General features: G+C 37.8%; 1 protein-coding gene across 2 annotated transcripts in view; it reads right to left on the reverse strand.

The window, feature by feature from the left end:
* Positions 1-666: 666 nt before the first annotated feature.
* LOC148423122 (von Willebrand factor A domain-containing protein 8-like) overlaps positions 667-26,592 on the reverse strand; it is a 66,107-nt gene continuing 40,181 nt past the window's right edge. For both annotated transcript variants that reach the window (XM_088415604.1, XM_088415603.1), the window contains exons 33-45: positions 25,716-25,828; positions 25,170-25,321; positions 24,888-25,092; positions 24,731-24,812; positions 23,362-23,566; positions 17,707-17,815; positions 17,312-17,468; positions 10,190-10,298; positions 6,901-7,026; positions 6,380-6,538; positions 4,323-4,421; positions 3,899-4,137; positions 667-2,002 (exon numbers count right to left, since the gene is read on the reverse strand). In XM_088415604.1, coding sequence (XP_088271730.1) covers positions 1,894-2,002; positions 3,899-4,137; positions 4,323-4,421; positions 6,380-6,538; positions 6,901-7,026; positions 10,190-10,298; positions 17,312-17,468; positions 17,707-17,815; positions 23,362-23,566; positions 24,731-24,812; positions 24,888-25,092; positions 25,170-25,321; positions 25,716-25,828 — 1,864 coding nt within the window. In that variant the 3' untranslated portion in view covers positions 667-1,893. The remainder of the gene's footprint in view (positions 2,003-3,898; positions 4,138-4,322; positions 4,422-6,379; positions 6,539-6,900; positions 7,027-10,189; positions 10,299-17,311; positions 17,469-17,706; positions 17,816-23,361; positions 23,567-24,730; positions 24,813-24,887; positions 25,093-25,169; positions 25,322-25,715; positions 25,829-26,592) is intronic.

Below are 26,592 nucleotides of genomic sequence, written 5' to 3' on the forward strand. Positions count from 1 at the left end.
ACGATCACAAGAAATACAAAAATGTTTTTTTAAAGAAGCGCTCTCTCTATATTTATATAGTAATATGGTTTTCTTTGTGAATTGAACTATTAATATGATACTATGATTGAACTTTTAATTAACACTATTAATTAATATTAACATTTATTGAGATGTATATAAGCGCAGCTCTGTGGAAGAGTGGTTATCACGTCTGCTCACAGTTCAAGGTCGTGAGTTCAAATCCTCCTTGCGTGGAGCTTGCATGTTCTCCCCGCGCTTGCGTGGGTTCACTCCAGCTTCCTCCCACGCTCCAAAAACATGCATGGCAGGTGTATTAGACGTTCTAAATCATCCTTAGCTGTGATTGGGTGTGTGAGTAGTTGGTAGTCCCTCTCTGCCCTGCGATTGGCTGGCAACCAGTTCAGAGTGTCCCTAGACTGCTGGGATAGGCACCTGCAAACCTGTGACCCTTGTAAGGATAAGCGGCTATAAAAAAAATGGATGAATGGATGGATATGTATATAAGAGTCAAGAAAGTGGGACAGAGAACTGACACATTTGTTTTGAAACATTTTGAAACCCAAGACTGCAATTGAGACATCACGACATAAACACACTTTTTATGAAAGACAAAACTTAAAAACACATAACACTACAGCTAATTGACGACTACAGAGAAAAAAGCAATGTGGCAATTGTTTATTACAATTACTGAATGTCCTTTTACTGAAATTATTATTTACAGTTGAATACATTATACTGTATATATAAATGTGCATCTTTGATTGTTTCATTTGTGCTCTGCTTTAAATGTTCAAATGAGAGAAACACAGTTCATCAAGTCAAATCAAATAAAATTGTATGGTCACTTTCTTATTATTTGCCCTGTGATTTACTGGTGACCAGTCCAAAGCGTACATCACCTTTCATCCATAATAAGCTCTGGTAGGCTCCTGTTTCCCCATGCTCCTCATGAAGACAAGCGCTGTTGAAAATAGATGGCTAGGTGGGTTGAGATGAACTCTGCCTAGCAACACGTGACATGCTCAAAAAACTGCTAGCAAGCTTAAGTTTTATCATGACAATTTGTCTGTTTGATATGAAAAGTATTTCTTTGTGTTAATAGCTTGTACCAATGCTTCTCAAATAGTGTGTGTGTGTGGGGGGGCGGGGGTGACCCCAGGAAAAATGCTTTGTTTTGTCATGTAAAGTATAATTGCAATAAATTAATAACTAAGTCATTTTTTTTTTAGTTTCCGACACTTTGATGCCCTTGCTTTTTTTCAGTTTTAGACTAAACTGTAACCCATATAAACGCTATAAAAAGTAATTAACAGTTGTTGAAAGTTGATTTATATTGCTTTTTTTCTTTTGCTCATGTTAAAAAGGGGGCATACTATTCCAGTTTTTATAGCTAATAATCTTACTTATAGTGTGTCGAATGCGGGGGGCCCGAAAGGTTTTCTCTTTCTTAGAGGGGCGCATGGCAAAATATAATTGAGAAGCATTGGCTTAAACCATTAGTCCAACAACTTTTTTCCCCAATATAAAAAAGGCCAGTGAAGATGTGCCACATATTGAAAAGTTGATTTGAGCCACACAAATGACGAAGAGACTCAGTAACACTAACAGGAACAGAGTGGGAGGTCTGACCATGAAATAAGATCTCAGATTCCTCGTGAGATTGAGATGACAATCATCCAGGGCAGAAAAGACTTGAACGTGTTGACACGGCCGCCCCGGGCTCGAATGAAGGCGGCCGCCCGCAAGAGAGTCTTCACTCAGACGGTGCATTCCTCGCTGATTCCAGAGAAGCTCCGCCAGCCGACCATTTGACTTTTGGGTTGCAAAGATAAAAGTAGCCAGAATTTGTGTGTGCGGGCATGTGTGTGGCATCAGTCAGAGGCATTGTCAGATGCTGGAAAGCATGGTTGAAGTGAAGATTTGCTGTAGGATTTGGGGGATCTGCTTGGTATCCATAGCAACAAAAGATCTCCCAGCCGGAAGGGTCCTTTGGAGCCTGTCACAAAAAAAGACACCAAATTTAAAAAAAAAAAAAAAAAATGTTGAACACTTTGACGCTATTATTTGTTTAGTGAATGGATGAAGACAACGTGTCCAATCCGTCTTTCGGTGTTCTGTGTGAACAACAAAGAAGAGGAAGCGCTCATGGTAAACATTAATGGGGGACATCTTTCTTCTTGACATTTAGACAATTAGACAAAAAGCTTTGTTTTCTTCTTCCCATTCTGGATGTGACCATTCCTCAGCTATCAGTCCACATGCCGGAGTGCATCTAGCTGCATCCTTTGGGGAAGCTCAGTCTGTTTGGCGACTTTTGACAGTGAAAGTGAAGATACAAAGGAAAGCCACTGTATTTCTTTTTGTGGTTTTTTTGGATGTCTTGAAAACCCTAACTCAGGTTCGAAACCCCAACTTTTGTTCTGACACTGAAAAACAAGCTCTTGATTTAAACCCGAAGGTGGAACCCAAATTTAAAATCGTATTCACAAGCTACAGACCCTTACTTGAACACCAAAGCAGTCCCTTGAAACCCCCGTTTTGGAACCCCAACTATGATTTTAAAACCCTAAGCCAAGGCTGTCAAACTCCAATCATCGAGGGCCAATGGCCTGTATGTTTTCGAGCCTTCTTTCTCAAACACACCGGATGCAAATGATTAGGATCATTTTCAATCTCCTGCAGAGCAATAAACACTAATAAATAATAAAATCTAATAAACTAATCATTCGAATCAGGTGTGATCAGGTGTGAGAAAACCAGAAAACTTGCAGGATATTGGCCCTTAAGGCCTGGAATTCAACACCTATGCCTTGCAACCTTAACAGTGGCCTTAAAATACTACTTTAAAACTCAACTCTTACTTGTCACTCAATTAAAATCCCAAGTCATGCCTTCAAACTGTTTGCAATTTCAAACCCTGATTTTAAACCTGAATTTGAAACTCCACTTTGGCAATTGAAAAAAAACTTATTAACCTCATTTGAAACCATTACTTGAAATCCGGTTTCACCCTTTCACTAAAGACGCCCCCCCCCCCCCCACCCCAAAAAAAAGGCATATATTACTTCTTTATAAGTCTAAGATACTTGGAAATACGGGGTTTAAAAAATTAGTTTAAAAAATTCCCACTTCCATTGATTAGGTTACAGGCCCTGGGATTTTTGGTCTCATCTGTATTTTATATTATTATTATTATTATTATTAATAATAATAATAATAATAATAATAATAGAAAAATGCCAGAGAAGTGATTATTATATACATAGTAATCAGTGTAATTTATAGTAACACACATATATACACATATTATCAATCTATTTCCACTGTACTAGATTGTTAATTCACGAGAAACTGTATAACACAAGCTAGCTTGTTGACAGCGGGCCCAGCACCGGCTTGTTGTGTTTAAATGACGGGATGCCATTTTTCCCAAAGCTGTGGGATGCATTGGGTTCAAAGGGTTAAAATACTTTTGAATCTGTAGCCGATTTTGAAACCCTGGACACTTAATTGAAACTCCAATCTTTACTTTAAATTGGAACATGGAAAAAAATCCTACTTCCAATAATTAACTAACTATAACTCGATTCAAGACCTAACTTGAAAGCCTAATTTAAATCCCTACATTTAAAGCCTAATGCTACCTTTTAAAACCCCAATTAGATGGTTTTTCAACCCCAATTTGAAAGTGTGGGAACTGTGAAAATGGTAGCCTTGGTTGTAACTTTAAAGTGTGTTTGTTAAAGTGGTTGAACTTTGAAAATGTGTTGTAGATGATTGCTTTATAAATTAATGATTTGTAAACGTGTCACCAGTTTGACCATTCAAAAATTCCAAGCCTTCCCTCAGGTCAACATGTAATCGATAATCTTTCATTTTACCCCCTGCTCACCTTTCAGCCTGATCACCCAGCGACCCGATGAAAACGGCAAAGGCGTTGACCTGGGGGTCCGAGGTGAGGACCCGGGCGAAGCGCTCAGGCCGGATGCCGTATCGCTCCAGATTGGCGTCGCTCAGCACCACCACAAAATGCTCATCGGCTTCCTCTCGCGCCAGCTCCTTGATGCTGGCTGCTGTACCCTCTAGCGTGTGGTCGCCGCTCATGCAGAACTGGGAGTGGGCATGCATAGTCTGTATGGCGAACGGGAAGAGATAATCGGGGAACCAGATTTAGTATTTTCTTTCAATACAACAAAATTGTGGAAAAAAAGCATTTCAATTAGAATAAAACAATTTGAATAAAACAAAACAAAACAAAACAATAATCAAGGACTAGATCGCAGTGACAGAGCATTAACGGTTCCACAACCACCTACCTTGAGAACTTTTAGCCTCTCCTTATTGTTCTTGGGGACTTTGTCCACGCGGACTAGTTCAATGTCATAGCCGTCTCCCGAGTGGCCCATTATGTCGTACTGTGGTCAAGATAAGAAAACAGATGAGATTTATCACTGGTAGAAATTATAAGATTTATTTTCTTGAACATAAATGGTGCAATAGCGCCATCCTGAATTCGGGCTGATGTGTGCTGCTATACGATGCCCAAGTGAGTATTTCAGCCCCGTTGAATGTACTATATACATGCTTTCCAAATTCTTGTCAGGTTTCCAGCATAACTAGCTTATATAAGAGCATGTCAGCCTGGCATCGCTGCCTCAAGTCTTCTATTTCAGTTCAGTATGTTATGTTCGGTATCTAGTATGAAATGTTACGAATGGGCTGTTCCTACACAATGAAACTGCTCATTTGCAAAAAAACACAATTACAGCCTTGTATATCTCCACTGTTTGATGTTTCGTGTACCTCTTTGCGCCTTCTTGCATGTACTCCTAAATTGAGTAGCAAAACAGTTTTATCCCCAAATCAAGTTCTTTTTTTTTAATTTAATATATGCGTGTCTTAGTGCCGGGTATCGGGTCTTAAATGTGTATTGTGACATACTACGATACAGCAAAGGCGTATTGCGACACGTATCACGATATATTGAGAATCTTGTCTTTTTCTGCCATTTTTGGTCTTCAGCCGTAAACAAAACTGATCTGTGAAACAGATCACTCGCAAACCAAGAAGAAATCTATTGTTATAATTTAGCATTGTTAGAATGTATCAAATACAGTGACACCGAGATACGGTCGCATCTGTACAGGTTTTTTTTTCTTCATATTAAGAAAATTATTTAGCGTTTATAAGAATCAAAGCGAAATAAAACATCACAGAACTTGAAATCTCAAAATTCCCATTTAACATAAACACAACATCAGATTCTACTGCTCATTAATGTCGCTGCTTGGATATTATTGCGCTTCTCAGGAACACGTACAGCATAGGTCTCAAACGCCAGTCCTCAAGGGGCGCAATCATGCATGTTTTTGATGCTTCTGTCATAAACACACCTGACTCAAATTATTAGCTAATCAGCAAGCTCTGCAGGATCTTGAAAATGATCCTAATCATTTGAATCAAGTGTGTTAACCAGAGCTGTATCGAAAACATGCAGGTTTGCGGCCCTCGAGGACTGGAGACCTATGACATCCAGGAGCTGACTTCGGATGACTTGAACACTGTGCGGAAGCTCGAGATAGGACTACAAAGCCTGAAACGAAGCAAATGTTCTTTTCATATCATAAAGTTTTCTTTTTCTGCTGTTTTCCCTCCTCCTCTGCCACCACGTTTGCTTTGGAACATGGCCTCACTCGAAAGGTAATATACTGTAACATTTATTGTGGTGTTTTTGAAGCGCTTGGAATGATTCATAATTTGACAGAAATCATAATACGAAAGGCACTCCACAGCGGATTGATAAAAAAAAAAAAAAAAAGAAAAAAAAAGAAAAAAGAAAGTTGTTTAAAAATCGATTCGCGATATATTGGAAATTAACCGTCATATTGCGATACGCGTATGGCGTCACTTTGTAACGCAATATATTGATATATCGATATTGTTGTCCAGCACTAGTGTCTACTTTTGTTGTCCACATACTCTGATTATTGTTTGTTTGCATGTTTGTTGAAAACTTAAATTTGGGGCAAAAAAATTTGTGTAGTGCCATCTTCTGGTTAAACACTTGGATAAACATAATTTGGTCATTTGTCCTTTCATTAGACTAGCAGACATGTCTGACATCGCGGCAATTCTGACAAGGTCGCTTTGCCCCTTTATCTCAATGAGGAGTGGAGAAAGACTTTGGCAGTGGGATGAGTACCCCTTTAAATGCCTAAATTTTTATTTGATTGTTTCTTCATTAAAAGTAAACAGTAAATGTTAGATTTTTTTGTTCACAGTCACAAAAAATGTTGGAAAAATACACATCTATGAATCAAACAAAAGTCAATGTTGATAAAAAAACAGGACGTTGTAGTGTGACCACCTTCACCTTGAACTTATGCTCATAGCTTTCCAGAGCCTCCATGACCATACACACAGCCTCCATGGAGCGCTCCAGGCGGCCATCCACGCCGTTAAAACGGTACATACTTCCTGACACATCGGCTAGCACACGCAGACGCTTGGGCTTTTGCTGTGGCGTGCCAGGCTGTGAATGAATGACACACACACACACACACACACACACAGACACACAATAAAAACACAGGGCACTTGTTCATTTTTGGGCTCAAAATATAGAAAGGAATAACACAGAAGAACAATGCACAATGACATTATGGTTGTATATTTATCTCAGAATAATTCCTCAATGAGTATGCATGACAGCAGAATGCATGCCACCCGTGAAGAATGCCAGAATATAATAATCTGACATATACCACTGGAATGTACCGACTGACACCTGAAGGTCGACTGTGTATTTGTGTGTGTGCGCGTATAATTGTGTGTATGTTTAAAGGTGTGGTGGAGTGGTTGACAAAAAAAAAAAAAGAAAATGAATATTGTAACCTCAGGATCCAGTTCCCCTCTGCGTTTATATATAGCTCTTTCACCAGTGAGACCATCAATGATTTTTGCATCATCCAGTTCTCCCAGGGCTTGGTTCTTTAGCCACTGTCGCTCTTTGGCTTTAGCCTGAAACACACACGCATACACACACAGCCACACACACGCATGCACACAAAAAGTCATTTTTTCCACTTGGCAATAGTAACCCTTGAAGGCTACATTGAATGCATCTGTGACAAAAACCTAATGGGCAAAACGTCCTCATAATTAACATCACGGGTGGAAAGTAACAGTGCAGCACTAATTTTGTTTGTGTACTTAACTCATTCAGTGCCAACCTAGTAAAAATGGATCTTTAACTTCTTTTACCATAAATGGCAGTGAATAACTTAATATAACTCACTTGACTTGAAAATTTACTTTTCTGGCTACTTTCACTTTTGAAAAATGATGACTGTAATTTATATTCTTACTCCTTTCCAAGCTCCCGGGATGACAGCAAAAATACTTAGGTAGAGAAAGGCAAAGTCAACTGACAATAGTAATAAAACCAGGCAGTGATTTACTGCTAAAGGTTTTGTCTTAATATAAAGAGATGAGTTCCAGATCCAATTTCTTAAATGAAAAACACTGTAATTAGTAGAAAATAGACATCTTCCGGGCGGTTTCTTAAAATTGCTTTTTTTTTTTCGTAAGACTACCACAAAAATGCACCACGGACAGCCAAAAGGGCAAATGGTAAAGATAAACATAGAAGTGGAATTTGAGCATTGGCTTTCACTGAAGCAAAAGGGTCTACAAATGAGTACAATAAAAAGTAACAAAACAAACCACATCAATCTTCTGCTGTTTAACCTCACTAGGGTCGTGGGCGAGCTGGATCATTTTATGTCCCGGCTGCTTATAGATGTAGCATAATCTCCTGGATGTTGAAAGAATGAAGGGGCTTTCCTTCAAGCACTTCATATGCTCAATGTATTGCTGAAGATTTCCAGGAATACTTCATTGTGTGTGTATACTGCATGTGTGTGTGGGTGCGTGCATGAGTGTGCTAAATCTCTCAACAGGTATGATAAAAATAACACGACTTCAGTGGCATCACACACGTGTAATCTCCCTTATATTAACAGCCCGCGGTGACAAGGACAAACAATAAGCACTGTTGTTCACATTCAAAGCACCCCCTTACATGGTGGCAAACACCTGGCTGGGGGAAAAAAAAAAAAAAAAAAAAATCAAACGTGCACAAAGACCCTCACACCTGGACGGGAGAATAATAGAGCTAGCATGGCTGCTCTGTAATCATTCCTATGTGACACACACCTCTACGCACACGCACTTGAGTACTCACACGAATCCTAAACGACACCTCCCTAGCAAAGTCAAAACAATGAAATGACATCACTCCCTGAATGCAATACAGACATGTCAGCGCGATTAAAGTGTATTTTAGGTGCCAGTAAAACAATGTTTTTTGGTTATATGAGTAGCATTAGTAGTAAAACAACCTTAAGGACTGGCTTTAGAGCTGGAGGGCAAAATTCACAAGAGGTTTTGTTTGAGGTTTTGTTCTATAAATTGCCCCAATACATTTCCCAGGACATCCTCTTTTATGCCTTTCTATGACTCTTCCAATCTTCTCTGTACCACTTTTTTAACCTGTTGAAGACACTCTAAAGTTCAATCGCCACATTTTTAAAGCCTTGATAGGGCGAGGAACTGTTTATCACTGTGGGTGATGAGAAAAATCGGATTTGCAAAATTCATATTGAATAGCCAGTTTTCTCGTTAACAGTCGATAAATACTGTATTTCTCAGAGTACAAGTCGAGTGTTTTTTTTCTAATTTTCCTCATTTACAGACCACTTTTTTGTTTGAAATACATTAATTCTAATGCGAAACAAGTAATATCATGGCATTTAGACGACTTAAAATGATGATATATACTTCTTATTTGATAGAGTATGCATCCGTTTTAGAATGTTTCCACAGAACATCGCGAAAATACATTTTACCACCTAATTGCGTTTTTGTTGTCCGAACTGAGGTTGCGTGGCTCATTTTTTTTTGACAGATTTTGACGCATTATGAAACGGAAAATACTGCTTGGCTTGTCACCTTCAGCCCGTGGACGTGTGCTTGTAGCCGGCTTGGATGTCGGCTGGTGGTGGGGGGGACAGCGAAGGGCAACCTTCCACGCTCTGATCTCACAACAGACATAACTTGGATAAAGAAAACTTGAATTCTATCCCAAGTAAGATGATCAGCAAATCATTTCTGAAGAAATCCATTTCAAACAAATTGGACCGGTCCGAAGATGACTGCCCGTGGAAGAGTAAGAAGGGTATTTGAACAAATGACAAGTAGGAAGGAGAGGATGTCCTGGAGTTAAATGGGAGGAGCTATTTGGCGTGTCATATAATGACGATAACTTTTAGGGCTTTTCGACAAATTAATATTCATCTGTGTCAAAAAATAAATCACTGAAACTTCAAATCATTTAATTGTAGCAAAATTAGTTAAATGCCTCTAAAAGTACCCTCATTTTGTCATTTTAATAACACACTTTGTATTTTAATTGGACAGCCATGATCTATATAACCAATAAAGTAAGGGGTAGACTAATAATCGTGTTTTTATAAAATTCACCCTCATATTGAAGTAGGGGGTCAACTTATAAGTGAGGTCGACTTGTACTCTGAGAATAAGATAACTAAGTTTTGCTACGATTGGATTGTTGGTCTGCTCCACATGAGTATTAAAAACAGCTTTCTACGGTTGGTAGTTGTCAATATGTCATCTGTAGATACATTGTATCGGCTTTTGTCTTACGTTTCTCGTTTATGTAGGGAAAATGTCACTATTCAAATCACAGCTTTACCTTACATTGTCCATCCGAGTCAGCGAGAAAAGCTGACACTGCAGTTTGCAACTAACTTTAGCTTTACCTATTCTTTATAAGGGTGGTACCGTGGTCCAGTGGTTAGCATACACAGTTCTGAGGTTGGTCTACATTTTCTAATGTTAGCTTGCCACATTATTATTGCTGACCTTGGCTTGCTCACTCAATGCAAGTAATGGCTACAGCACTTGACTGCTGGAGTTATCTTTCCTACTCTATCAATCTGTAAATGTCTTTTAAAACCTTTGCTGTCTGTGCCGGTGAAGTTTTTATTCATTTATTTAAAAGTTGAAGTGGTTTAAATGAAGTTTTACATGAATGTTCAAGAATACTCCCCCCTTAAGAAATACAGTAGTATGTAAGAAAAGTTATACATGACGAGCAAACCTGCAACGTGTCCAGGATAATGCGCAGGGACTGAACTTGTCTTCTGACAGCGCTGGAGAACCTCTCATAGGTAGTGGCATCATACTCGCTCATGTTGATCTCTTTCAGCCTGTGAAGACACAGATACACTTTTATATTCATGAAATATTTTTAATGGACCATTGTTGTTTTTTGTTTGTTTTTAAACAATAGAATGACAATTGTCAACTGCCAACAACTTGTTATATATTGACCATATTTTGGGAGAATTGGATGAAAAAAAAGAAGTAATTTTAATGTTTATGATCGTAAAGGAAATTTTACAAGCCTTGTAACAATGCTTAGTTTAATCCAATTTAGTTTGGAAAAAAAGTACATTTGATGCATCATTATTTCAGGGATGCTGATGCTCAGCTGGTAGAGCGTTTTGAATCTCGGCTCTGACTGTCTGCAAGAAATTTAAACTTCATTTGCCTTGAACCATTTGCAACAGCCTTACTTGTTTAAACAAAGAATAAATACAGAGGCGCAAAAGAAAAAAAGTATATAAAGTACTTTCAACACAAGAAAAAGCCACATTTTTAAGATGAATGTATTAATAAAATACAAAAAAATGCAAATTGTAAAATATTATATATATATATATATATATATATATATATATATATATATATATATATATATATATATATATATATATATATATATATATATATATATATATATATATATATATATATATATTACACACACACACACACATTGGAGAAAAATGTGACATTTCAGAAGAATAACATTTTTATTTCACAATAATAATGTAAATTATAAGAGTCTAGTCTAGTCAGCTTTATGTGAGTTTAGGATGGCATACACAATTATCATTGAACGGCTACAATATCATGCTTATTTTTTAAAATGATTCTACAAAAACAAATTATTGGGTCACATTAGTACCGCTTTCAACACATCAAAGTAAATCTTTTGAAATTTGTCCTTTTTACACCTGTGAACAAGACAGGTGTGCTATGTATTATCTGAATAATACCGTCATAATAGTTCAGCCTTGCTCAGATTTTCAAGCGTGCGTTCTTCAGGGATCATTGAGTGTGTTACCTGCGCTGTGTTTGCATAACCTGACGTGTGTGCCTGTGTATTTGAAACATGTGATGACAAGCAGACTGTGACTGCACAAAGATACACAGATCTTAAGATACTGTAACTAAGTACGTGTCACAGCTCGCCACTGTACATACAGTATGTGTGTCTATGGTGTACGTGTGAGTGCTTGCATGGGGGCAGATAGACACAATAATTAGGTACACACTGTGGGCATAAATAACTCACAAACACAAACGCATTGACTGACTCATTCCAACCAGGAAATGCCTCATGTTTCGACAGAATACACTACGACATGCAAAACACTTCACTTAAGGGCAGCTAAATTAAAGATTTCATTTCAAGAGTATTTTGAGATTAATGCTATCAAAACATTAGGAATCGCTCTTGCATTGATGCGGTTCAGTGTGTTACAAAAAACACAATATGATACATACTGTTATGACAATACCTCTCTGACTCTGTCATTCTAAATTTTGACTTATTACACAAACACTTGACAGTGGTTTTCTATATTCTAGTCGGCGCCCCTTTCGATTTCATCCAGTCATAAAGCACGAGTACATATTTTAATTATTACGTACATGAATGAGGCAACATTCACATACATCTTTCTGTGAAGTATCAAATATCATAGATATAACATCATGGCACCACATGCCAATGGTGTCTTGTGAAGGCCAACATTAAACACACAAAATAATAGATGGACAACAATGCAATAGCCACCCTACACTCTTATTTTGAAGTTGGCCTTCGTAGCTGGGGTTGCAAAGTGCCTAGCTTGAGCTTCAGTTTTTATTGCCATCACATCGCAAAGCTACCAATATCAACAGACCATCATTAAGACAAATCATATTCATCAGCCACTAATGTGGTGCATTCAAATGCAGACTGACATTTCAAACTGACAGAAAAAGTCCTTCAGTAGTTTACAAGACTTAATCAAATAACTGGGCTTCTGTCTTTAATTCTAGTGGATATGTCAATCAATCAAAATAAAGAATAAACCCTTTGTTATTATTTATTAGTATAAGATTTACCACAAGTACAAGATTCTATAAATATCTCATGTAATGTTTTTGAGAGACAGTCTCTCCAGTGCGTCCTGGGTCATCCCCGTCACTTCCTCCCAGTAGGACATGTGCGGACCACCGCACCAGATATCCTAACCAGATACCTGAGCCCCCTCAACGTGCTCTTCTCAACGCAGGGAACAATGTTGTTTTCGTCTGAAGACGAAACGACTCATCAGAGTGATGATGTCATGTGTGTGCGAGCTCAGTGCGGCCAGTGAGCAGACACGGATTAGCTCATTCATAAAATATTGAATTTTGTCCATCTGTTTGCGAGGCCTTTTCATCGTGTTGGACTCTTATTTATACTTATACTTTTTTTTGTTTTTTTTTTTAATCTTTTAAGATGACTTTCTTTAGTGTCTCATAAGCTTCACAAACTAGTTTTAGGATAGCAACCTTTCTTTAGATTAAATTCCATTGTTTGCGTCAGCATTCTGCTGTGTAAATACACAATGTAATTTGCTTTTGTTTTATAGGTCAGGTTTTTTGCAAACTTCAACCATAAATCAAAAATGAATAAACTGTTATATAATACGCTCCCATTACTTGTTAGTGAAAAAAAAAGTGTATAATAATATTGTCATTTTAAAGTTATGATCTTTTTTTAATGTTTAAACATTAGCAGCAATTACATTAGTTTTACACTTGTGTAAACATTAAGAACATTAAAATGTTACACTTCAGACATTTTCTGGACCTTTAATAATAACTTTATTGGGGTGATTGTTTACCTGTGGACCAATTATTGGTTTTCAATTTTTTCCTATTGGAAAAAATTGTTCCAATAAAGCTAAGATTTGATTTACCAGTTGCACTGCTTGGGACACAAAGAAGAGAAGGTCCCTCTTTGGTAAGATGTAATCATTCTGCATCTCTTACAACTTATGAGCTAATGTGTACTCATGCCTGAATGGAAGTTCGCTATGTGATGACACTTGTTTACCACTTATCCCATGCTCTTTTGCTCTTTTATAGGAGCAACTGTTGTCTGGCCACATCCAACTCAGCCCACAGAGAAAAGCATGGTACTACTGCTTCCTCCTCACATTCTTTTGGTGTGTGTTTGTGTGTGTGTGTGTACCGCGACTGCTGCTATTTCTTCCACATTCCTCAGCTTATATTTAACACAGTAAAGAAAGCGAGTGAATAGGGTAGTTTTGCTCGAAGTGGCAGCATTGGGAAAAAAAAAAAAAACCCAACAACAACCACAAAAACAAGGTGGAGTTGCTGACAAAATAGAAAAACAATCTCATTTTTCAACCATTTGTCTATGCATTTACTCTCAGCGGAGAGGTTAAATTCCGGCCGAATTCAAATGCTTCAATTTTACTATCAAACAGTCGCGATACAGAATACTAAAACAAAATGCGTATGAATAAATTGGGTTCGTAAGTACTGATCACTCTTAAAGTGTAACTTCAAAGTCAGTGCAAACTGACTTTGGTCATGCCAATTTTCGCTGTTCTTCACTGCTGTGTTGTGCAGATGAGCCTTCTTCTGCTTTTGTAATAGAGAAACAGCTCATTACCATTTTTTTTCTTTTATTTGCATTTACGTAGCAACAAAATAACAGCACAGATTGAGTATCCTCTATTTGAAGTTGCTAGTCTAACTCAGTGGTTCTCAAATGGGAGTACTAGTACCCCTAGGGGTACTTGAAGAACTTCAGGGGGTACTGAAGATTTTAAATCAAACAAACATGCAAAAATTCTTTCAAAATAATTATTGAATTAATTAATTGTTTCGGGAAAATCTAAGTTCATAAAACAAATGTTATGTTCGGTAGGTTAATCAATTTCATTATTGTAAAAAGCCACCTTCTCCATCATACTAGAATGTTTCAACCCAACCTGTCATGTACCACCTCTTGTTATCTGTTGAAAAGTTGAACATTTTTCTGTGGACATATATTATTCATAATTATTTCTTTTTGGGAACAGGTCTGACACTTCATGTTTAAATTACTTAAATATTTACTAATAATTAGTTAATGATTTACTTTTGTGAACAGATCTCTACTGTAACCCCATAACGATTTATGTTTAATGTATGTTTAATGTTTTTCTGTGGGCAAATAATTTATATATATATATATATATATATATATATATATATATATATATATATATATATATATATATATATATATATATATATATATATATATATATGTTATTTTTTTGGAGTGGGGGGAGGTCAGACACCTTATTTTGATTATTTTTTTAGGAAAAATATTTATCAATAATTAAGTTATTGAGAACAGATTTCTACTATGATCCAGAAGTGGACATTTTAGGATGATTATTTATTGGTGGACAAATACAAAATTTGTATTTGTATGTTTTAATTCACTTTAAAAACAGCCAAGAATGACTGCTCTGGAGAAGCACAGCACACGGGGATTGTCACAGCCAAATGGCCAAGCTTGTTTGACCTGCATAGCGCTGCCTCCCATGCTGAGTATCCAATCACAGAGTGAGTATGTCATGTTAAACATGAGGCTTTCTACCTTTATGTGCCCATTCACTCACAGGGTATAGATGTTGATTATGAAGGCCTTGTAGCTGAATTCTGATTGGATGAAATCTCTAATCTAAAACCAACACTGGAAGGAGTGTAACCAAATGGATAAAAGAGCAGGAACAAAAAAGAAATGAAGATAATATATATATATATATATATATATATATATATATATATATATATATATATATATATATATATATATATATATATATATATATATTTAAAAATAAATAAAAAATGAAATGAGAATGATGTCAGGTTATGTTGGGCCAACAGAGAAGGCCTTGCTGGCTCTGACAGACCACCAATGCCTTCTCATAACATACTGAATATGGTTGTGCACAATATTGTGTAGCCACATGTCAACATATATGGAAACATTCATCATGCAAAATCACTTATAGTGATCCAAAGGGAATTCATTTATAACAAGCAGTAAGAGTAGATTTCATCTGAGAGCCTGTTTATCTGCCTTGGTAGTAGGTGTTGCCGTTTTGGTTGAAAAAAAGAGCAAATATGCTCAGCAGTTGACTGAAAAAAAAAAGGCAATGTTTGAAAAATAGTGTTAATGACCTGAGAGTAATAATACTTTTTCCATTGTTTCATTCAGGAAATACTAATTTGTCATGTTTATTCACAAAGAGTAGCTGAAAACTACTGGAATGCTATGCAGTTTTCAGCTTTTGTAGCAGATTGATGTAAGCAGGAATCAATTTGAAATTTAAACGGTAAAAACTGCAGTTGGAAAAGGAAAAAAAGAACTTTATATTTTGGTACCCTTCCAGTTTTTTTTTTTTTTCCAAATAAAAACATGAGGCATTTCTGCTAATATGAAGAGACTGTTTCATTTGAAAAGGGGATGATGGGTGAGACTTGGCAGTCATGTCGACGACGTAGCGTGCACACGCTCTGTCATTTAAGCATACCTAAGCCTGTTTTTGCATGCGTGCCTTAGCGACTGCCGGCGGTTTAAAACGGGAGGATCATAGCTTGGTTGATGTTTCACCTGAAGCTCAGTAAACAAAGGATTGTGTTGGTGGAGATGCGAATGACTGGAGAGCAAAACCAGCATCCATTGAAAAAGGAGCAATTATAAGCACCTGCGGTGACATGATTTTTCTAAAAAGATGGAAAGGAAGTGGTAAACAGGAAATGGATAAAACAGGGAGAAACAGAAGAGGAGATTCACACAAGGAACACATGAGATGGTGAAGGCAGTCACTGTGTGCCACGATAACTGGGGGGAGGAGGACAAGGGGGTGGGTGGGCGCTTGAGAGGATGAAGGGCAAAAAAGAGTACAAGGGGACAAAACTGAGAGAACAGAGACAGCCTTCATGTGGGAGCTGCTGAAAAGGGTATCATCTCGCCTACACACACACACAGGAGGATTTCACTCATTCATGGGACCAAGGAGATGAAGGTTCAACTCTGGAGTACCTTATCCATCTAACCACAAAGACACATATTGTTCCACACTTGTTTTTGACACTACAACTGAGGTCATTACACAAAGCAAGCAAGTGTGGAGGAGCAACATATCAATCAGATGCAAAGCGGATCCTTCGACGTGACGTGACCCCAGCTGCTTCACAAAAACATTACAAGCAGAGTGGAGCCAGTTGGGGATTGCGAATAGGGCTGATACAAGTCCAGAGTTATTCGAGGACCTCAGTTTAGAAACCACCCAAGGCAGTTTTTATTTTTTAAAGCTCAAGATACCCACTTGTTAGGATACATGTCAGAAAAAAAAATATGTCAACCTAATCGCAGCAATAATTCATCAGGACAGTAAAACATGCCAAAATCGTGATGAGAAGGAGAAGAGTAAACCTTAGTTTATCGAACAATATATGGCCATGATTGCCTTTGAGGTAACAACTTGCAATTGTTAGTTGACTGCTGACTCCTGATACAAAAAAACCCCACAAAATTGTCCTGGACTCACATTCAATTGCCAATTTAGGGCACTAAAAAAACTACCTAATAACACAGATGTTGATCTACGGCACATGCTTGGGCTCCACTATAGCTTGATAGTGTCCATAAATTAGCCGCTAGCTAAAAGCGCTCAAATGCTCCATATTTGCTGGCATGATAAGATATAAAAAGCTTAACTTTGATGATGAGAGCCTGACGCAGTTGCCATTCCTACTGAGCACTTTTTAATATAATATTTAAAATTTTAGTTTAAAATGTTGATCATCAAACATTTATAAAAGGTGAACATTCATAATCAGGTGGAAATGTGCTTTTGGTTGTCTGTGGTTATAACTGAAAACATCTTTTATTTTTATCTGAATACTTGATATTCGATTAGAATTTTCCATAGTATAGTCAAATACTCAGTAGCAGCAACACTATTTGCGTGGCAGACAAATTCAGCATCACTTACACAATCCCTAGTCCAACATGACCCACCTGTCTTTAAAAGCTTTTTCTGCCATTTCCCGTGCAGCTCTACGGACTTCCTCTGGGACAGCGTCCTTCTCTTCTTGGGAAACCTGGAACACTTTGTGTCCTGCATCCAAGCGATACGGGCCCCCTTTTCCACCAAGACCCGCAGTGTCTCGACCTCCTACAGGGAGAAACCACACACACGCACACAAAAAAACAAACAAACAAAAAACACAATAACAAACAAGTTTGCATTTTCTACTTGTCCTTGCATGGGTTATCTCAAGATTATCTGTCTGCCTCCAACACTCCAAAAATCATTGAAAAATGATATTCTGTGGAAAATGTAAATGTAGTTGATGTGTGATTATTGTGTGTGTGTGTGTGTGTGTGTGTGTGTGTGTGTAAAAGCTTGTCACCTGTGCCACCTGCCCACTGGTTTCCGCCCACATGGGGTGCATTGTTAGCATCCACCTTGCCGTGTTTCGGCGCGGAGACATCCAAACCGCTGTCCCTCTGGATGGTAATCTCAATGAAAGGAAATAGCAAAAAAACAACTGAATCAAAATCCAGTCTTGACAAAAATTAAGGATGAGGGTTACTAAAACACAATGCTTTGGGCATATTTGAAGAAATAAACATGCTCAATTCATTCATCTTTTGTATAAGGCACTTTTTTGTACATAGCAGTCCACGGGAGATGGTGACAAAGTTGTTTATAATTGCTTGTAGCTGCCACAGCATGGTCAGAAAGAGCTTATTTAATGTAACTGAAACTCATCAAATCGACATAGTTCCTAGATGTCAAGACACCACAGGCTGGCGCCAATGTTATGAGCACCAAACTGTTGTACACACATTTTGGAGACAAAACCACAAGAGCAAAATTTTCGTTTTAACGTTCACTTTTATGCGGAACTTACTATAGGTGGAGTATTGCCATAGCATGTGGTCTAAGCAATAACATAATTAAATGACACATTGAGTCCTAACTCCCGGCATTTCAGAATTCCCTTAAACACAGACACCATGTGAGTTATTATCTTGATTGTTTTTGCTGGGCTTGTCACGATATGTGACTTATCACGACATAGCAGCTACCTACTATCTCTTTCAAAATGCCACACCCTTAACGAATACCCTGTGGGACTCAGCATCAATGTAGAGATGGCTATTTTTAGCACAGATTAGCAGGATCAGTTGGTATGTATCACAATGAGATTATTCAGAAGAGATTTTAGAAACAGGCTTATCTCAGCGACCTTTATTTCTCATTGGAAACTACTACCCTTTCAAATTCCCTTGAAAGCGATCCTACCATGCATGTTTGAATAATTTGAATGGAATGCTGCGGCAATTTTAAATGAGCAGTCATATTTTACTGAGCAAAAACAATTTAAGTGATAGACTTTAAATAGTGGTTGGTGTCTCAACATGTTTTTTTTTCCTCATGTTGTGCACTCAGAAGGGGGATGCTCCCCTCTCAGCAGGTGTAATAGCTGTGCCTAATCTCCATCATATGATCAGTCCGCCGCTATGTCCATGTACAGTATGTGAGTGATGCATGAACATGAGCTTTGCTGCACACATGCCTGCCTTGATTCATAGGAATCCTTCGCAGTAGACTTGATGTCATGATTATGATCACTTGACACACACATGCACATTTCTCAGCCAGATCATCAGGCTTCTTGCGTTCATCCACCTGCCCCACCTGTCACGAGTTGAATCAGATTCACCCATTTGAGGGAGTTCTTGTATCCTAATGTGAGCATGGGGCATCAATAGGCTTATGGGAAAAGGGGTGACTAATGTAGTTCTTTTGGGGTTAGGTGATCTGTGCGTCATTGGAACAGCTATACGACATTATGGCACGCAAGGTCACATGACTTTGTTTACCACAAGCATGCTTTTCTCTCCATGGTAAAAATGGCTCTTGTAATTGACTGCAATAGAATGGAACGAATTGCGTAATCCAATTTTTGGTTAACTTATAACAAGGCAATAAATAAGAACATTTATTAAGTCAATATGAACTAGTTACAATTATTCACTAGGACATATTTTACAATTACACTTTGATTCACATCTCAATATATTTGAAATTGGAAATATTCAATAAACTTGCCTTTTGGATTTGAACGATTTTTATACAAAGGTGAACAAATTCTCATACACAGGCTCAAACCGTTTAAGAAATATACAAAGACATTGACCAACAGAGAGAAATGTATGGAAAGGTCCATCGGTACTTGTTAAGAAACACCAAGAGAGCCTAGTTTAGAAGAGAAAAACAAGCCATTTCCCAAAAAGGGGCCATTGTAGAAGCCTGGGAAAAAAAAAGAAAAAAAACTTGCGCATGCCACACATACTGTATGTATAGTTCTATGAAAATGTATTTGCCCCCTTCCCGATTTCAGTTTTTTTGCATATTTATCACGTCTTCATTTCATCAAACTGATTTTGATATCACACTGAGACAACCCAATCGATATATAAAATGCATTTTCTAAATGATGATTTTGTTTCCCAAGGAGGCAAAGAAACTACAAACCTATATCACCTACCTATGTGGAAAAAGTAATTACCCCCTTTCTTGTTAAATCATTCAACAACTGAGACTAAACCAATGCTGAAGTGTGTTGGGACCATGCTTTTTTTTAAAAGTTTTTGGAAGATGTGGCACGTTTTCCATTCTTCCCTCTCAAACACACCAGGTTTAAATGATTAGGATAATTTTCAAGCTCCTGCAAAGCTTGCTGAGGAGCTAATCATTTGAATCAGGTGTTCTGAGGAGAGGAACCTGCAAAAGGAGACATTGAGTGATTTATTATTGTATTTACTTTTTACTTAACGGTCACTGTTCAGTTGATAAATGTTTAATGATGGTGACAGCTTGGCTCTCAAATCATTTCTATTACCGCGTGAGAAAAATGCAGCAATCAGCATCTCCATACCCTCGTGGATTGCTCTTTTTTTTTTTTTTTTGCAGTCTATTCTGAAAGTGTTAAGCATGTCTCCAAAAATGAAACATTTTTCAAAGCAGAGTGTGACATGCAAGCAGGTAGTCTGGTACTGAGGTGAGGGATGTAAACAGTGTGGTGAGAAGTATATAGAAAGTCTATGTGTGTGCACATACAGTAGAGCCAATGTTGTTTGTCCAGAGCCAACAGCAAGCACAGCGGCTTTCTTGTCTGCAGCGGATGTGAGTTGCCTCATCAAAGAAGTAGTGACTAGGGAGGAATGTGTACAGTGTGTGTTCGCCTAAGTGCGTGAATTATAAGTATGCATGTATGAAATACTTACTACTTTACATTTTGTTTACCTCAAGGGATATTTAGTCTGAATAAGAGATGAATATTCACTACAAACACATTGTCCTATAAAAAAAAAATAATTGAGAACCAAGCTTTTTTCTTGCTTTACAAGAATTTTGTCTTCTTTACACCACCCCTTTTAGGCTTCAACAGTATTTCTTGTTGAGCAATTCAGTTTATGTTCATGTTTTCTATCCTTTCCAATCACTACAGAAGTCTGTTTAAGCATTAAAAGTTGTTTTACTTCAGGTATTTTGCTTTGTTCTTTTTGACTCGCTATTTTGATTTCTACTTGTTCAGGACTCAAACGTTGTTACTCTGCATATTTGATTTTGTACATGCATACATTCTGTTTTGATTTTTACTGCAACCCATTTATCCACCAAACTTCCTTATTCTTCAAGTACTTCCGTTTATTCAAATTTACTTCCATATTGATTTCAATAGCAGCCCATTGAATATCAAAATTCTTAATTTCTTAGGTGCTTCCCTTTACTTGCCTTTGAATTTCAGCCACCTTTTCAGGCATCACACTGTGTTCACACTGAGATGTTCATCAAAAACTTCACTTTGTTCCTGTTTATTTATAATAGCAACCCATGATTAAACAATGGTGCCACTGAATTGCATCATACGCTGGCTGCTGCAGTGTTGAAGTGAAGTGCATTATGACATTATGGATGCCTTACATTTCCTTGTCAGTTGTCAACTGATTCCCTTTTATTCAGCTGATATATGACATATCTAGTGTACACACATACATAATTAAGAATATTTCAACATTTGCACTTTTGATTTTATGTTTAGTGCATTTTGTTGGCTGAACAGTATATCTGAGTTTCCTGCGCAACAATAAATTCAACTACCGGTAGGTACATACTGCATAACCACCACGGCCTAAATTGTGCTAGAAGCAATCACGCCCATCTGTGTTGAGTTGTTCGGAGAGTGTTGCGTGCATGTGGAATTAGACATCTGAAGAATGTGTCTGTCTTTTTTGTGCTCTGCAATGTGGGCGCCTGCACAATGATGCCTCAGTCTACTGATCAATATAGCAAGGGTCAGAGCTCTTGCATCATCACCACAAAGCCCTCCCATTCATTCAAGGCAGCAAGCCCACCACCTCAAATTTTGGAAGGCAGGCAACATTCCACGTCAGAAATGTTTCCAGTGGCTGTTTTCTGACAAATCTTTTCTTAGCGCTAAAAATAAGGGACTCATTTGAACAGCAGCACTGCCACCCAGTGGTATTAAGTGACAATGCAGGGTACCTGCTTTTGTAAGGATTCTAAACAGTGTGTTGGTAGTGAAACATCTAAAACATGCAGTAGGTATAGTGGACCTTGAGGACCGAATTGACACCTGTGGTAAAGGGTCAGAAAGGTTTTAAGTTAATAAGGTGATGTGTGCGACACTATGACTTCCCAATATTGAATGTTTTCAAAATAATAACTTTTTCTGACACACAAAATTTGGGGGTTTTATATCCATAAACTATAATAATATTAATAATAATAAAAAAAGACACAGGCTTGAAATATTTCAATTTATGTGTAATCATTTCAAATCGTACATTAGTTTCAACCTGTATGTGAACAAAAAAATGGTTTGTTTCTTGTTTGTTATGGGTTGGTATTGGGGTTTTTCTATTTTGGGGTCTTTCTGGGGTTTTAATTGTGTTTTCGAGATCCAAGGTTTTTGTTCATGTCTTTAGATCATGTTTTGTTTCCTTAGTGTCTGTCCTCATCAATGTGATTGTGTCCACCTACTGCGTGAACCTGACCCCTTGTGTTGGCCAATCAGTTCCCGCTTCTAATTGTTTCTTGTCCAGGTGTTCCGTGTCTTGTTGGTTGTGCAGTAAAAGTTTAACTTGGTTTATACTTGATGCGCTGGCACGCGTTTTGCAGCACTTCATACTCGAAGCGGCTTTCCCCTGCAGTCAGACGATATTCTCCCATACTCTAGGTGGGAGTAAATTGACTCTACGATTTATGAACAACACTACTCTAAACAGACACTACTCTAAATGGAGGTAGAAAATCCTAGTCAAATCAAATGATCTACACAAACTCCTTATCCCCCCCAATGTGGTGCTCACCAGGAGTTGCTGAAGGCATTTATCACAGTATTCCTTTTCAGACAAATCATAAAGGTGTTTTTACTGGCGACCTTCCAGCAATAGTTTGTTTGTCATGTTGTCCATTCTTAAAAAAAATTCAGAATGTTCCGCCTGGACTCCACACGCAAGGGCGTGGTTGCCGAAAAAAAGTCAGTTTGACACGTGCAGCTGCGTGGAAATTAAGTCAACATTTGAAGACAGGATAAAAGTAAAAAAGTTGAAAGATGGATGAATCAAACTGGTATAGCTATGAAAATGAATGCTTAGAGTAGATTTGGCAATTTCTTTGTATTTTTTTATGATTTATTTTTATTTTTTAATGTTGGATGGTTTGGTTTTTAAGTTTAGTCAAATTGTACACAGCACAACATGTTTTTTTATGTTTACGCCTGAGACATTGATTTGCTAGCGTGAAAAGTCACCTGTCGTGAAACATTTTTGGCTTCAAATATGATTTTGTTGTAGAGGAGTACTACTGTATTATCTTCATGTAAAATAATTACTTTTTTCTGAGTGCAACCTCCCTCCCTACATTTTGGATCCACCAACGCACCCCACAATGCCAGAGCCTAACATAAACTACGCCTCATAATTCTCAAATCTTGTAAATCCCGACGCTTATAAACGAAGGTACTTACCTGCACAGGCCGGCCATCCTCAGAGCCTATCATATTCCTCCACTCCATCAGCGACCGCTGTAGCGTGTCCAATCCTGTTTCCCAGAGTCGCACGTAACCGCCCATGTCCACGGTGACCACGCCACCCGTGTTGAGTGGCGCCATCAGGATGTCTGTCTCTGACACCTTGGACAGCCAATTAGTGTAGGGTGACACAGACATCGACCTGCCAAACAAGACAGTATATAGAGGTCGACGTTTGCTCGTACATTTTACCGCGTGCATTTGACGTGCAACATTTAATTGCTTTTACTATGATCAAAAATGATTAACATTTTTGCAGATTTTCTGTTATTTTACAGACCAAAGAAGCAATCAGATCATTAAAAAAGTCATGCATTTGTTCAATGTCGATTTGAAAAAAATGTTCTGTTTTTAATTGACTTAAGAGTAATTATTAAATTAAATGCAGCCCATACAGTATGTGCACTATGTACTGTGCTGCATCAATACCATGTTTTAACGACGTTTACACATTTTACAATAGAGTATTTACAAGTTGTGATAAAAGATGAGGTCTTGCAATGCCCATAATGTAGTTTTTTATTTTTAGCAACTATTGTTAAAACACAAAATACCAAAATAATTTTTTTTTAACATGTGAAATACATTCAATGAAATATATAGTATGCCATATGTCGGTGCAAAATGTACTGAAACAATGGACAGTTGGATATCCAAATTATATTCATTTGTAAAGACTATAGTACATTTTAGGCTAATCCAAAAATATTATTCTTAAACTTATGTGACTAAAAGTGTACTTGTGCAACATAATGTTTTGTATTAATGCTTAATCAGCCTTTTTCAGAATAATTTTCAAAAGTAGATTTTTAACGAGAAGGTATTCTTTACTGTTTTGGTTTTGCTTTTCACACAAGCACCCTTCATTACATATACACATCTAACAATTTCCTAACTCCGAAGTTAGGATGTTAGTATGGTTCGATTGAACTGCCACTGCTCATTTCATGTTGGAGTCTGGTTTTGTAACTAAAGATACAGATGACTCCTGTGCACGCCATAATCAAACCAACCAGTCTTTTTATAAGCTCATTTATTAATCATGTTTTCGAAATTTGAACCCCAAATTTTGTCTGTAGCAAAAAACAATTCTTCTCACTGAGTGGTCCATGTGGCAAACCTGCTTTCTTTTTATATACTCACAACCAACAGAAGAAGAGAGCAATGTCACATAGGTTGACAAGAAATAAGTTGGAACAAAAGAAAGAAACACAATGCTATACATTGACCTAAATTCTTAATTAGCAGCTCTATTATGCACCAAAAAATGGTGACAGAGCATTCAACAATGACTGAAGTATCTTACCTTGGGACAGGAATATATTTGACTTTTTTAGAGTTGAGATCAGTCACTTCCAGGTAGGCTGCTGTCATTGGAGGGTTGACATCTGAAGATGAAACAGTAAATCATTACAGGGGAGTCTTCAGCACTGTTGCGCAAAAACAGAGTAAATGGTAATAACCTTTTGGGTAGATGTCCTTCAGGGGCACTTTGCTCGGTGGAAGTGCCCGAACCACCTGATTGGCTGACAGTAGACTCACACAATTGCTCTGTTTGGCTGCAACCGTCCGCAGGCCACCTCGGAGGAACATGTGGGCACCACCGTCGTTGGTCTTCATCTCCGATAAGTCGACTGGTCTCTTAAAGCTATACACCTCATTGGGAGACTGGACCACACATTAAACAACACACTAGCAGATTTTCATCGATAGGACATTTTATATTTTTCATGTTTAATGGTCACCATGAGGTCTGGGAATCCCACAATGACTCGCGCAAAGGTGCTTGTGTCAGCCATGACGCGATTCGGGGAAACGATCTTTTGGCTGAGGGCGGAGCTGAGATTCTCATTGGGAAGCTGATCACAAGACAGCATCTGAGGTACGGACACATTATCTGACAAAGCAGGAGATGAAAAAAATAAGAGAAGCATGCCATTTTGATCTTAATGCATGACAGTTATTTCTTTTGAGCACTGCCTCACATTCTGTGTTGCACCAATTCCCACCACCAATAACCTTTTATATAATTTATTACTTTTATACCTTTTATTGGATAAGGAATAGTAGACATATTTTTATCACTAGGTGCAACAGGCAGCAGCACAAATCCTCAACAAGTGTATTGCGGACAGATGAGCTAAGAATTCTTGTCAAGGCTTTTCAAGTTTATTAGTCTGTCTAGCTGCTGTTATTGTGCGCAAAAAGGCATAGCAAAGGATGGATTGTGAAATAAACTGCTTCTTTAAGCTTGTTTTATTTTACTACAGCAGACCAGATGAAAAACATACCTGTGCTGATAGCCCCATGGCCCGAGCTGACGCCATCTTCGCTGATGCTGTGCAGCTGACACACACCTGAGTCCTCTGCCCCCATGTGCATGGGCTTGGTCAGCAGAAACTTCCTGTTGAAAAGTTTGGAAGAAAAGACAGAATGAAATTGACATTGTGTTTGGGATGTAAATTTTGCACGCTGTGGGTGAAAAATTAACAATATCTGTTCAACCTACTGTATATTTAACTGAATACATTAGAAGGATTAGATGGGTTCCATCGCCTTTCCTTTAAACCAGCGATCCCCAATCTTTTAATCACCACGGACTGGTCAACGTTTTGGATTTATATTGCGGACCGGGTGTGTGTGTAATATCACCATGGACCGGGGGGCGGGGGCGCTGCTGCTGGCTGCTCTAAAAACCACATTGTCCTTCTCACTATGTTTGTAATATCAACAACGGTCAGAAGCGGCGCCAAAAATACAAAGATCAACCACAAACTTATGAATGGGGGCCGCTGTTTTAAACCATTCAGTAAATGTTTGGGAACTAAGGAAACCGATTTTGGAAGCGTTGTAGGTATATTTCTCTCCAATTTTTACTTAGTCTACAGCTTTAACTGGTAAATGGTCAGGGATCTCTGTTGTGGTATTTTTTGCATCATAATGCATCACATATTTTTCAATGACAGACAGGTCTGGACTACAGACAGACCAGTCTAATACCTACCACGTATTTACTACCCATTCCATTGGCAATACCTAACACAGTCCCATATTGTCACAGATGCTGGCTATTGAATTTTGTGTCCATAAAAGTTTAAATGTGTTTTTTCTTCTTTAGATTTTTAGAACCTTTTGATATTATTATATTTGATACTACTGATGATCACA

The sequence above is a fragment of the Hippichthys cyanospilos genome, chromosome 5, assembly GCF_059441005.1.
Source record: "Hippichthys cyanospilos isolate Australia breed blue-spotted pipefish chromosome 5, RoL_Hcya_1.0, whole genome shotgun sequence".
NCBI classification, from domain to species: Eukaryota; Metazoa; Chordata; class Actinopteri; order Syngnathiformes; family Syngnathidae; genus Hippichthys; species Hippichthys cyanospilos.